The sequence below is a fragment of the Lissotriton helveticus genome, chromosome 4_1 (assembly GCF_964261635.1).
Source record: "Lissotriton helveticus chromosome 4_1, aLisHel1.1, whole genome shotgun sequence".
NCBI classification, from domain to species: Eukaryota; Metazoa; Chordata; class Amphibia; order Caudata; family Salamandridae; genus Lissotriton; species Lissotriton helveticus.
In genome coordinates, this window is record NC_136063.1 from 1,929,781,744 (window position 1) to 1,929,796,492 (window position 14,749).

At 43.0% G+C, this 14,749-nt stretch overlaps 1 protein-coding gene across 5 annotated transcripts in view; it reads left to right on the forward strand.

Annotated features, from left to right (window-relative positions):
* ATP11C (ATPase phospholipid transporting 11C (ATP11C blood group)) overlaps nucleotides 1-14,749 on the forward strand; it is a 905,856-nt gene that overhangs the window by 335,574 nt on the left and 555,533 nt on the right. For all 5 annotated transcript variants that reach the window (XM_078688608.1, XM_078688607.1, XM_078688609.1 and 2 more), the window contains exon 3: nucleotides 8,066-8,155. In XM_078688608.1, the coding sequence (XP_078544734.1) occupies nucleotides 8,066-8,155 (90 nt within the window). The remainder of the gene's footprint in view (nucleotides 1-8,065; nucleotides 8,156-14,749) is intronic.

A 14,749-nucleotide genomic window follows, 5' to 3' on the forward strand; every position in this document is an offset into this window, starting at 1 on the left:
CATTATGCGGCACATTTGGAAGCAGTATTCATTATTTTGTCAATTTTACACGTTAAAACTGTATGGACAAATGTTTCATATCCTTAATGGGAGTTTAACACCTAAATACATGCGTGACGAAATGGGCCTGTCACTGTGTGGCAACATGTGTGGTAGCGTTATTAGTAACCTTTCATCCGTTTGAGTTAGAAACCATTTTTTTGGGTAAAATCAGCAATTTAGACATAAAATGATTATGTGGCAGGTGCAACAAATTCATAACTAGAGAAAACGATTCAGCCGCAGAATCGCATACTCCCAGTGGCCATGGTTAATAATACAGCTGCTAGCTACCGTGATATTTTATGGTAATCTGGGTTCCGAGGTCAGGATGCCCTTAGACTGAGGCACGTTTACGTTCTTGTAAGGCTCCACTCTGAGTAGTAAGGCCCAAATAACCCTGTTTTAAGCCACCTAAAGGCACTGTGTTACCTAAGGTTAGAATATGTCCATGCCTTCATCCAGATGTTTTTGATTCCATGCATCACATTTGTATAAATAGCAATCCTAAATATGTGTAGCAGCCGAGTATGTTTCTTGGTTGCCAGTCTGAATGTTAGTGTTCAAAATTGTGGAGGGTGTTAAAGTAGCAACATTTTCTATGATCAGTTCCTGAATTCAGTATGTTTTTGTCCCCGAAATCTTCCTATATTAGGTTTCCATCATAACTAAGCAGGATGCTTTTACTTTGTGAATAACATGTTTGGCCCCAGTACTGGTCTGTGAAAAGCACCGAGATGAGACTGAGCTGATGCTGCTGCACTGCCAGCCAGTACCGTCCATCGCTGAGGGGTCATTCCTGGAAGTGCTTAATATGAGCCGGTGGTTTCCTGTGCTCCACACCGGCACTTAATTGGCTTCGTGGCCGGCACAGGCACTTAATTGTCAACACGGCACTCATGACAGTCTGACACATGGTGGCGTTGCGTATCTAATTTTGAGATGAGCACAACAACGGTTGTTTATGATACAATATTCATTAGGGCAGCCCCTCTGGTCCAGAACTCTTTCTCTGATCTACGGGCCTCTGTCAATCCTAGCTGGGGACCTGGGCATCACACTGTCCTCATTCTCTGTGATTTCAAGTTATGATTTGAAACCCCACAACCCATTGACACTTTGAACCCACCCTGGAGCTCGTCCTGAGAAGGATAATACTCATGATAAAGGACAGCTTAGTGTTTTGGGAGCTGGACTATCCAGTCGCCCATTCGATGGAGAAAACATTCGATATTGTTTTAATGAAGCCCTTTAAAGCACCAAGAAACCTGATTTTCACATTTATAGTGGATGTTTATTGTATTCCATTTCCATGGTTATTATGTTTACTTCTAAATAGCTCGAGAATGTATTGAGGGTTCCAGCTGTGGGTTCGCTCTGAGGCAGTTGCCGACTGACCTCCGATGTAGGCTGACGTATTGGTTGATGCTGTATTCTTCTGGAGAATAAAGATACAGTAACCTACTCAACTATCTCCTGAAATTATTCATAATATTGGAACAATGTTTTTTTCCAGTTCAGCTTTTGTTTTCCTCTAGCTCATACTTGACCAGACATGGTGACTCCGTTTTATGATGTCACATTGTAGTAGCCAAGACGTGATGTGACTGGCATAGCATCATGCTGTTGTCCAAGCAAGTGGTGATTGCTGTGTGATGGACCGATAGCCATATGAACCAGCTGCAGCCGCAGGTTGTTGAAACCTGCCTACACGTGTTAGGGTTGTGACTGTGAGAGCCTCGTGCAGGTAGTGACTTGTTGGTAGATGCCAGGGTCATCAACAAATATCATAGTGACTTAAAGGCCTGCTGCTACCTGTAACAACCTAGTGGCTGTTGATGCCTAGTGCCTATAGAAGGCAGGGCTTAGGGTGAGACTAGTGTGTTTGAGCAGCATCACTAGGTTGGCACATTTAGCATCATTATAACGCAGCCACATGTTTGATATTGCTGTGGAATATTTAACTAGCACTCATGTGCAGAACATACACTGTGGCAACATCTAAAGAACACTGTATAATTCCACAAGTGCGCCTTCATGGCTGCTTTTCTCTCAAATAATTTTAAAGCTTCCAAGGCTGGCAGGAAACGCTGTGCACTGTGCATGAATAGATAGTCCAGACGGACTCTAATTGTCAACTTAATAATAATCAAATAAATCATGTACATACAACAATTTATAAGAAAGTACTTCTTATTCATTCCGGTACATTCCTTCATGGATTACATCATTGCTACTATACAAGCATGTATACAATAATCAATTAAATCACCAGTAGTTAATCAAATATTGGTCCATTACTTCATGAATCCAATAATATTAAGTTGACAATTAGAGTCCGTCTGGACTATTCATGCACAGTGCACAGCGTTTCCTGCCAGCCTTGGTAGCTTTAAAATTGTACTGACTTTTCGCACTTGATTGACAGCAAGTGCTACGCTGTGGCATAATTGTGATAAAACTGTTATAGTATTTGTTTAATTTGATCAATTTGAGAATCAGGAGTGCGCTTCCAACCCTCCTCATCATTTTCTCTCAAATAAGCCTTTTTGGCTACGTTCCTCTGTAAAATTCAATGTTTTCCTTGGGGAGGAGCTGCCCCACAAGCACTCTTCAAAGGATTAGTTACATTGCCTGCTTCACTTGATGAATGAACGGCTTAGTGATATTTTACACCGCGCCTGTTTTAAGTTCTCCACCCACTGCTGGTGATTCGGAGTGGCATAATGCCCAGTAATGAAGCTCTGAACATACACCCTGCAGCCCAACTCCGGCAGTTGCAAGATCTACTCAAGCGTAGACCTGCATCAAACCTCCTGTGCGGCTGTCTGAATGTGGAGCGGTGTGTGATCCCTTTCCTCAAGACTAGTGCTATGTCTGCTGAAGCTCTGCAGCTCTGCTGCTCACCATGTCTGTGTGGAAGCCCCTGGCCAGCCTAAAGAGCCAAGAGGTGTGGAAACCGAGTGCCAGGGCCGGAACAGTGAAAGTAGTTTGAACACAGAATTGTGCTTGATGGTGAGCTCCTCGTTAAAGGTTAAAGGCCATTTTCAGGAATTGCTTTAATATTGTTACATCTTATGGAGAAACTGATCCTTCCAAGAAGCAAAAGACACACAGATGATGGACGCAATGCAGAGCAAAGCAATTATTCACCCACAGTCAAGAGATCTGGGTTAAATCCATTGTTCTTTTGCTTACCATGCCACCCCAGTTTAGATCCAGCCATATGCAAATCAGTCTTGACCCTGTGCCTCATGGGAACAGTCCAGCCCGAACTGCCAAGCCAGTTCCTCCCTGGGCCAGAAACCAGCATCCTGGGACCAGTTTCAGGCATCCCTCCTCATCAGCCAAGCTAGCTTGAATCCATTGGCATGGTGAGCCCGTGACCCACGTCTGGGCATACCCAGTGCACTTAGGGCAAGAAAGCAAAATACACACAGATTATGGACGGAATGTAGAGCCTGGCAGTTCGGGCTAGACTATTCCCAGTGGGCACAGGGTCAAGATTGATTTGCATATGGCTGGGTTCAAACTGTAGTGGCCCAGATCTCTGTACTGGGGTGAATGTATGACATTGTTCTGCATTCTGTCCATCAATTGTTCTTTTTGCCTTCCAAGAAGCGGTCACTACTATTTATTAAAGAACCAAGACCTGTTTGGAGGTAAACTGGTGAACTCAGTGTGAGACTACCTGCTGAGCACACTCAGTCTCTTCTGCCAACATTTTAGTCTGTTCCTTTGATTGGGACCCCCCTGCACCTGTTATCCAGTACCTACGAGCCTTCTTCCGGTGTGGTGTGAATCCTGTTCCATGTGTAAATACAGGCCCATCGGCAAAAAGTTGCCGCAAGCCACAGTTGGGGCGGGAGGATGGTCCAGAATCAGGCTTGTGATGCCGAGGTCCAGCACCAGGCTGGTTAGGGCTCTACCTGGACCCAGAAGCTTGAGGCCTGTGTCTGGGCTCTTTGTGCCGGGTGGAGCCACACACAAACACACAAACTTCCACACAGTACTGAGATCAGCTTTATCTTCCCTCCTGGCATCAGGCCATTGTCAAATGTCAAATGCTTTTGTATAGCGCAAACTTATCACCAAGAAGGTCTCAAGGCGCTGGCATAGAGAAAAGGCAGTAACCCTGTTGAATAGCAACGTCAGAAGTGAGGCATTATTTGGGGAAGAGCCAGGTTTTCAGACTCTTGCGAAATTCCTGATGATTAGAAAGAGACAGGAGATGAGCCGGCAACTTGTTCCAGAGTTGCGGGGCCACGTAAGAAAAGGACCGACATCCATTTCTTGATGTCCGGACCCGAGGCTGGGATAGAAGGGATTTCGAGCTAGAGCGTAATGCTCTGGACGGTCTATACCAGGCCAGTTTTTTTGCTAAGTAAGAATGTCCAGTGCCCTGGAGGAGTTTGTGTTAAACTCAGGATCTTAAATTGACATCTTTGGCGCACAGGTAACCAGTGCAACGTTTTGAGTTTGGGTTTGGAGGTAGACCTAGGAGGCAGTCCCAACACTAGTCTAGCGGCTGCGTTCTGAAGGGTTTGCAGTTTAGAAAGCTAACCCTCGTTGATGGAGGCGAACATCACGTTACCATAATCTAAACGGCTTACAATCCGCCCCTGAACCAGAGGCTTTCTAGATGCAAGAGGAAGCCATTTGAAGATTTTTCGCAGTTGCCGCAATATTGCATAGCATGTTCCTGATACTTGGTTAACATGTGCTTTCATGGAGAGAGCACTGTCAAGCAAAATGCCTAAATCACGTACGACTTCCTTAGGTTTCGGGCAAGGTCCTAATTCACGTGGCCACCAATCCTGAGACCATATAGTCTTGGCCTTACCAAATAGCAGAATTTCGGTCTTACCATAGTTGAGTTGAAGTTTGTTATCACTCATCCAATTACTGATGTAAACCATGCATTGTTTAAACCTAGTACAGGTTTCAAGGAATTCAGAGCTAAAGGTGACAAGCACCTGCGTGTCATCTGCATAAGAAACTGTAGTGAAGCCGTATGATTTTATAATATTGGCAGAGGGGTGAGATACACGTTGAACAACAGGGGACTAAGAATCGACCCCTGTGGGACCCCCACAATAAGAGGAGTATTCCTGGATACCAGGGTGTTCATCTTGATGTAGGTATGGCGGTCCGCAAGGTAACTCTCAAACCAGGCCAGGGCGTTGCCTCTGACACCAATCTCCCACAACCGATGTTTTAAAATGCTGTGGGAGATGGTGTCAAAGGACGCCAAAAGGTCCAATAGGACCAAAATAGCAGATTCGCCTCTGTACAAGGTAAGATGGATATTATCCACCATCTCAATCACTGCAGTTTCCGTACCATGGGCGGCACGAAACCCTGACTGCGAGGGATCAAGAAGAGCATGACCAGATGTTCTAGTACCTTGCCAAAGTAAGGCAGTAGAGATATAGGCCTGTAGTTAGACGGAATAGAGGGGTCACTGTTGGGCTTTTATTTATTTATTTATTTATTTATTTAGGATGTTTTATAGAGCGCGAACATGATCCTTACGGATATCAGAGCGCTTTACAAGTAAGCCCCTGTTTGACTGAATGGGATGATAGCATGAATGAGTATATTCTGATGAGTAATGGCAAGCTTTTGAATATACGTTATTATTTTTGTTCTACAGAAGTGGAATTGTCTATTTAAATTAACCATTTCAACTCTGAAGCTCAGAGGTAAGGGATGTGTTGCTTGTAGTGATGGAGGTGTTAGCAAGAGTAACGTTTTTCACTACGTTGATTCTAAAGAAAGGTTTGTTCCTTTCTTCACAGATTCTGGTCCTGATGAGAACTCTTTTCATCAACTAAGAGTTCGAAACGCGTAGACTGTTACAGCCAGAAATTACACTAAACTGTGGTGCAGAAATTTGAAAAAATGTATCTATGGCTTTCTGTGAATATTAATATTCCAGTGTAAATTTGTATGTGTGTCTGTGGCTGCTTTAGAGATAGGATGATTGAGGTATGAATGAATTTTTGATTGTAAATGTATTGAAACCTTTTTTTGGATTATTATGTTTGTATTTATGTAAATGTTGTGTATTAACGATGGGTTTAACCTGGGCCAGCTTCCAGCTGCTGGGAACGGAGGCGCTTTCAAAGGAGATGTTGAAGATGTTAGTCAAAATATCAACCAGCAGCGGGAGTATCTCACTGCATCTACGTGGGGATAGAGAGTCGGTGGGGGAACCTGATTTAATTTTCCTAAGTGCTTCAAGCACTTCTACTGGAGTGGTGGGCTCGAATTCAGTGAGGGATGGAGTTTCAATGGTCTCTAGGGATGACATCATGCTAGGCGATGCCACACCAGGTGGGCCGGATCATGGTGAGGGGCTGGAAACGAAGAGTAAATTTACTTAATTTTATTGTCAAAATAAGAGGCCAGGGAGTTCACCCACTCCAAGGTGGGAATAAATACTGATTGCTCCACCGGAAGGGTGGTAAACTCCTTCAATATTTTGTACAATTCTTTACTAGAGTGGGCCGCCTTATTTATTCTTTGTGTGAGGTAGAGCGTTTTTGCTACTTTTATGCTACTTTTATGTTTTTTAAATAGTTAGAATGAGATCATTTATAATTCTTACGGTTTTCCGGCGTTCTAAATTTCCGCCATAACTTTCAACTGATCTCCTGACCATTTTCTCTTTTTTCAAAGCCTCAGTAAACCAAGGGGAAGGGACACTTTTTACATTAACTTTCGTTTCTGGAATAATTATATCAAGAGCGTTACTGATGGACACTTCCAGTTGAGTTGCCATTTTTCAATATTATTAGGGCTATTATTGGGAGGCCTGAAATGCATTAGAATGGCCTCAGGGGTCAGTTTGCGCCAAGGTCGTACAGAAGTAGATTTTTTATGAATGGCGGATCTTGACCCGAGAGGCTTAGGGAAATTAAAATGTATTAGAAAATGATCTGTCCAGATCATCGGCATGGGTGGTTCACAAATTAAGTTAGGTAGGTTAGAGAAAATGAAGTCCAACGAATGAGCCGCCTGAAGGGTGGGGCCTAGTACCCTTTGGGTTAGGCCCAAGGTTTCTAAGGTCGTGATTAAATGACAAGAATCGGTGTCATGGAGTAGCTCTGCATGATGGTTAAAATCTCCAAGTAGGATGAAGTTGTCTGTAGCCACCACATGTGACGCTAAGGTGTCTAATAGATAGTTGGCAAATTTCGAATTCTCTCCCGGGGGTCTATAAACCACGGCTGCCCTTCCAAAGGACGTAGCATTACATTTCATATTAATTATCAGGATTTCCAGCATTTCGTTTGTGAACGATTCAAGCCTGGTGATCTCGATAGGGGCCTTAGCAGCCACGGCAATGCCTCCCCCTCACTTTCCTACTCTGTCTTGCCTAATGAGATTGTACTCCTTAGGGAATGCCGTGGCAATGTCAGGTGAAGCCTGGCTATGGAGCCATGTTTCCGTAAAGAAACAAATATCCGGTTTATGATTGACCAGATAGCTGTAGCTCCTGCGAGGGTTTACAATGCATCCATTTGTTAAGGTAACGACAAGTGCTGATACTGAATTGGGAAACAAAGCGATGTTCAGGGTCCCATGACATTTATTCAGGCACTCTGAAACTTGATTAAACCTTTGCTGTAACTATTTCTTATGCGATGTTTTGATGTTCTTTTGATTTGTGTGATCTACTTAGCCTTTTTTCTCTACGTACATTTACACATCTAAAAATGTTAGTAAAGTACTGTTCTTTGGCTGTGCAATCTAACTTTAATGCATCTATATCAAATGTGCTATTGTGCATCATGTTTTCATTATCCCACCACAGCCTGTAAGACCGTGACAGCCTAGCCTAGCCTAGAGTCGAGGATGCTTGGGTGGTCAGTTGTCCTAAGTAGCGTGAACCCCTGAATACTGTCCTTTGCCATTTCTAGCTTGGTGCTGCTCTGCAAGGTCCTTACCTGGCGCTGACAATGTCAACAAGTCCTTCTAACTGATGGGTGACGTGTTTCCCTCTTCTCTTTTTCTGCAGTATACGATATGGAACTTCATTCCGAAGAATCTCTTTGAGCAGTTCAGAAGAATTGCAAATTTTTACTTTCTTATCATTTTCCTCGTACAGGTAAGAACAGCTGTTTTAAGTGAGAACTTATAAACCTGTTTAGAAATGGTTAGGTTTCTGTGAGGTTTTAATCACGTGGCTAGGCATAATGTAATGATGCCCTCACTATTCACTTATCTCTGTTGTCAGGGGTCACAGCTTTGAAATAATCCTTAACTTCAGAAGGGTCTAGCCTGAAATTACATTTCAGTCAAATGACAGACGTTATATATGGTTCACCTGCTTGTTTCTGACTTTGGCCGGAATGTTCTCTGAACCCTCTCAGCAACGGCTGCACTTTCTCTGCACTTTCAGTTGGCTCTCAGAGGTGGGACTTGCAAACTTAGTTCCATAGTATTAAATATCTATTTGTTTTCCATATTATACCTTATCCATCTGTCTCACTAAGCTCTTGTATTATTCACTAAAGCGCAACTTGGTGTTGATATTTTGATATCATTCATTGGTTGACAAAGTGTCAGTCATCATATTCATCAGCCATTGGTGAATTGTAAATGCCATACAAAGTATATGTCGTTTTGCTGCTATGCAGTAAGGAAAACACAGGCTACAACTTCCTGGGAACAAAGGTGAGATGAGAGCAGAAATGACATGGAATTCTCTTTTTGGTAGAGTTAGGAAGACATTTTCCGCAGTAGGTGTGCAAGGAGGTTCATCATTTGGCTCTGAAACTCATTGGGACTGAAGGAGAGGCGTCTGTCACGTCTGGTTTGCATCTAGCCCTATGGAAAAGTTTCAGAAAAGCCTCCTATTTCAGTTTTGTTTAAGCGATTAATCCATTTAAAAACCAAATACCATCTGTGGAGAATTGCATGTGACAATTCCTTAATTTGAGCTCCAATTTATGTCTGCCTTATCATTTCTTATCCCTATATCTGGTCAACAACATTCTTGTGAGGATCTTTGTCTTTGGACTTGACATGTGACTATAGTAGGTATTTATCGGTTTACTGGATTCATTGATCTTTTATTTAATTGATGGTTTTATTGAACATGGTCATCATTCATTGGTAGTGGAACGTTTTACACGTTAAAACTAGTCAAAGTCTAAATACAATGTAACATTTTATTATGTAAAACATCTTGACTTCCACTTTTCATTGCAACATAAGGAAAAAGAAACAAAAAGATACAAACGGATCTAAACTAAAGTACATCTTATTTAAAATTCACAGTTGGACCAGGAGAAACAGTTCTGTATAAAGTTCTGAGGTTTAGTGTTTGGAACATCAGTTATTAAGAAACACAAACTGAACAAATGCACATTATTACTTTTTATATTTTACTCAATTAATTTATTAATATCTTAAAAATATCACTATGTTGAAACTTAGCGTGCAGTCAGAAACATCTAATAGTGGCAGAATGGCTCTGTAATGTGTATGCTCGCCACTACTCATGTGGTGATGCGCAGGTCACAGTTTTTAATCCCTGCAAGGCTGAGTCGATCTTTCATCCTTGAAAGGCAGTAAATTGTGTGCCATGAAAATGGGTTATAGTGACCCTTGTAAGTTACAGTGATTCAAAATGGCATCGGTGCAGTATGACGCGCTACATAACAAACCCAGTTATTATTGTTATAATAATGCTCACTTCCTTACCAGGTAGCAATTTATTCTTCTTGCATAATCAAGGTACCTTTCCATTTCAGCAGTGTATGTTTATCAGCTTCTTTATGAAAGTTACTGTGTTATACTGCCTAATACTAGTAAGATCCACCAAATTTCTCTATATGTTTGGGCCTCTAATATAAAATATTTCCTCACAAGCAAATCACTCTGTAAACATTGAGCGAGGTCCTGGGTGGCTGCCATTTTGCTTTTCCAGTATTTACCTATGCCGGTCTTACAACAGTAATTCACAGATTTGTAATACATTGTTTGTTCATTTTTTGTAGAAACTTCCCATTCAAACTTCAAGACGTAGCTTAGACTGCAATGCAAAGTAAGAGATACAGGCACTGATCTTTGCTTTGCAACCCTTCTTGCTAACATTTCCTGCATTTTAAAATGAGGTACATCATAACTAAATACTTAATAAGGCACAATATTTCCGAGCAGATATCAACATCATGGCCTATCAACTAAGTAAAGTGATAATTCAGATATTTAATGTGTTTTTCTTGAGTTTTAAGACTGGGAAAAAAGAGTGCCTAAATTTTGATTGATTTAACAATTTTGCAAGATCATCCCATCATAAAAAAACCAGAGATCTGAAAGTTTGTCCATAGGCCGACTACCCGTTTGTAAAAATATTCTTCCATATCTAGAATGGATCAAACAACATTATTTTTCATTTGCGTACACCAATTTAATTTTCCAAAACTGTCCACTAAATAAGTTAATTCATCTGCGGTCTCTGGTATTGTTTGTACACATACATGTTTTAAAGTTCTGGTACCAGAAATTATCACTTTAGTCTAGAGTAGTGTATTGTACAAATGACATGTAATGCAGCTGCAATGGATGTAAACCATGCTGGAACCAGTTAACGTGTATTTCAAGATAAAATTGTTACCTTCATATGCAAATGCTGTACCAGAGACCACCATCCAGTCAAGGAGGAATACACACATTCCCTAAAAATGGTAGTCAAATTTGCAATATGCCTATTAAATAGTAGTAAAGTAGTACACAAGCTATCCAGACCCCACTAAGATGTTCAATTTCCTTGATAATATGCAATTTCTTCCAAGCTTTACCCCTAATTAATTTATCCAAAGGAAGACCATTATTGGAGAAGAGCACGAACCACTCGTACACCCTTTTTGGAAGTTTGCACAAGTTTATTCTATACAACAGCCAAAGTGCAACATTGTTAATCAGGACAGCAGCACACCTACTAGCAATTACATGATATCCCCACTGCAATTTGTGTGATCTTTTATAGATTTTTTACATGAACTGCTTCATATGAGGCACATGTGACAGAAACCGAAACCTTAAGTGGTTGGTGTGCAGTTTCTTATGAGAAGAAAGAAAAAGTATGTTAACTCCCAGACACTGAGCGAGTCATTTATCGTGTATGAATGAATGATTTGAGCTTTGTGTAGCACAACTTAGCCTGTGGGCGTCAAGGCGCTGCAGATGGATAGATATGTGTGGAGGGGGGAGGAGGTGCGCCGGCTATAGGTAGGCTTCCTTAAAAAGCCAGGTCTTCAAGGCCTTCCGAAAGAGGGGAGAGGAGGGTTGATCCTTGAGCTCTGCTGGAAGGGAGTTCCAAATCCTTGGAACAAGGGAGAAAAAGGCCCTCCCGCCCCACCTTGCCTTAGAGATTCTGGGTACAGCAAGAATATTTTTATTTGTTGAACGGAGTGCCCTGCCGGGGACATAGAGGGATACAAGGGATCTGATGTCTTCTGCCCTCGATCCATGTAGGGCACGATGGGTGAGGCAGAGGGCCTTAAACTCAATCCTGGCTTGCATGGGGAGCCAGTGCAGATTTTTCCTAATGGAGGAGCCCGATGAGCGCCTTGGCGCGTCAACAACGAACCTTGCGGCCGCGTTTTGCATGGTTTGGAGGCGCTGAACGAGTTGCTTGTTGATTCGTAGATATAACACATTGCAATAATCTAGTCTAGAGGATATAAGGACAACCGTGACCTATTGGAGGGCTTCGAAAGACAGATAGTGTGCAATTTTCCATAAGATTCGCAGGACTCCACAACAAGTTGATTCAGTCCTGCTGACCTGTCTGTCGAATGAAGGCGAGGTGTCAAAGATTACACCTAGATTCCGGGCTGACTGAGAGGGCGTGGGCAGGCGCCGAGAACAGGAGGCCACCAGTCCATAGACCAGATCTCCTGCTTACCTCCGAAGATGAGCACCTCCGTTTTGTCCCCGTTTAATTTGAGGTAATTTCTCACCATCCAGTTCGCAACTGCTTCCATGCAGGCTCTAAAATTTAGGGCGGTGATGTTAATGGATTGGGAGATGGAAACCATGATCTGGGTGTCGTCAGCATATGATAAGACATCCAGACCAAAAGATCTGACCAGCCTGGCCAACGGTGTCACGTAAATATTGAAGAGCATGGGGCTCAGGGACGAGCCCTGAGGGACCCAACATTGCACAGGCTTGACAGGGGAAAGATGGTTACCTAGCTTGACCCTTTGTTCGCGCCGGTCCAAGAAAGATGTTAAAACGCTAAGCGCCGGTCCGTCCACTCCTATCTCCCTAAGGCGCATGGCCAAGATGGAAGGGGACAGGGAGTCAAAGGCGGCTGTTAGGTCGAGCATGACCAGCAAAGTAGCCTGACCACTGTCGACCTTAGCGCGTATGTTATTAGTGACAACTGTCAGGGCAGACTCGGTGCTGTGTGTTTTCCGAAAGCCGTGTTGGGACGGGTCAAGTAGGCTGGAGTGCTCTAAAAAGGCGCTCAGATGGGTGTTTAGATGGGCTTCTAACATTTTGGCTGGGGCAGGGAGCAGAGAGATAGGGCGAAAGTTTTTTAGGGTCCCTGGGTCTAGTGTGGGCTTCTTAAGGAGGGGCTTAACAATGGCCAATTTCCATGGCTTTGGGTAGACACCCTCATGGATAGCCAGATTAATGACCTCCAGGAGGGGCGGGAGTAAGACGTCCCTGCACTTCTTAAGAATCCTAAGAGAGCAGGGGTCAAGAGGAGATCCCGATTTGAGGGCATCCAGGTGCAAATTCAGTTGCTCTGAGGTTAACAGGGGGAAGTTGGTAAAATAGCCACCCTATGAAAAGTCGACATTCAACTGTTTCCTATTTGGAAAGTAATGTACCATGTAGTAACCCAGGCTTGTAGATGTACAAGCGACTATGTAGCAAAAATGTTTGCATGGAGGCTCCACACTACTTTCAATTAATAGTTCTAGGTTGAACTTGAGCGCCTTTGCCACCTCCCACTCCAGGAGCACTTTACAAGTATTCTCTGTTGCCGTTTCTGAAGGAGAAAACACCGTCAACCACCGTTAGTATCGTTAGCAGAATTTTACAAATGCCTCGTGGCTCTTCTGAAGCCAAAGTTTACCGAATTCCATACATACGTTCCCATGGCTGAGTGTAGTCAATGTAACATGGTGAACATGTGTTCTTATTACTACCTTGTAAATCCATGATGTAATGCACCCATGTATCTTGTAATACATAGGTTTCATCTATACATTTCTAACCCCCATTTTGCAGATAAAACCATTCACAAACACCCTCATGCATCCTTTTTATGGGCTAAAACTTATTTTTTGCTTGTTGTTATTTTCTGTCCCAAGTCGCCTCTTTATTATCTCTTTTGGGAATTCATATGCCCTAAGCCCTTCTTATGTTATGTCGATTTGCAGAGTGCTCTAATTACCCCGTAAATTTGTCGAGGTATTTAGGCATGTGTAAAGGCATATGGTCCCCACAGCACATCTTGCAAAACTCGAGTAGTGAAGAGGAGACTCTGATTTGTTGTGAGAGGTTGTTCCATGTTTTGGGTGGGATGTAGAACAACAAGTGACCTCCTGCTCTGCTTTTGTGAAAGTGAGGGGGGGATGCAAGTGAGGGCAAGGCTAAGCATAGGTATCTGGATGAATTGTGAAAGTGTTCGTGGCAGTTGAGATAAGCAGGTCCAATGTTGTGTAAGGCTTTGTAGGTGTGCGTGATCCATAATGTGACCAGAGGGTGAGGTAAGATGTGGGTGTGGCTGGGAAGGCTGAATATGAGTCTTGAGGTAGTGTTCTGAATGGTCTGAAGTATTTTTTATTTATTTATTATGAGTTTTATATAGCGCTAGCCAGACCCGAAGGTATCGGAGCACTTTACAGCAAGAATCAATCATAGGATACATTAAGCAATTTAGTATATATAAAGGAAACATGACACTTGTAAGTAAGATATCACATTAGACTGTACAGGGACTGTATGAGGTAGTCGAAGGGAACCCCATGACTCAAGGATGGGTTCGGCCAGTAAGTGGGGGCGGGAGGTAGTCTTTGCAGTGAGTGAGGTAGAAGTCAATGAGGCCAAAGTTTCTGTGTGCGGCTATGGTATGACTTTGGCGACTGGCTTGTAGCTATCCGTTTGGGGGAGATCAGTTGAGGAGGAAGTCCTTGAGTTGCCATTAGAATTTTATGTAGGAGGTGTTAGTCCTGATTTGTACTGGAAAGGAGTTCAACATTTTCGGCGCATTTCCTGCAAAAGAGCAAGATGCTGTTTTTTGTCTGCGAGATTTCGGGGGGGATAAGGAGTAGAGTGTTTGTGCTCCTCAGGGTTCTTGACTGTCCGGCCTTCTGTAGTTTAGCAGCCAGGTAGGCGGGTTTCCCTGTGTGCAACACTTTGTGCGTGAGGCAAGCGGTTCTGAAGCTGGCACGCATTTCGACAAGGAGCCATTTTAGCTCTTTGAGTGCAGGCGAGATGTGATCATATTTCTTTATTCCGGTAACCATTCTGGCTGCTGCATTCAGAGTTGATCTGAGTGGAGCTAGATGGGATTTTGCTGCTCCTGTGAGGGTTGCAATTCCGTAGTCCAGTCTGGACAGTACCAGGGATTGTGTGGCTTGTTTGAGGTCATTAAGAGGGATGAAGGGTTTGATTTTGTTGAGAAGTTTAAGTTTGAGGAATGCGCTTTTTGCGGTGTTTTTGATGTGTT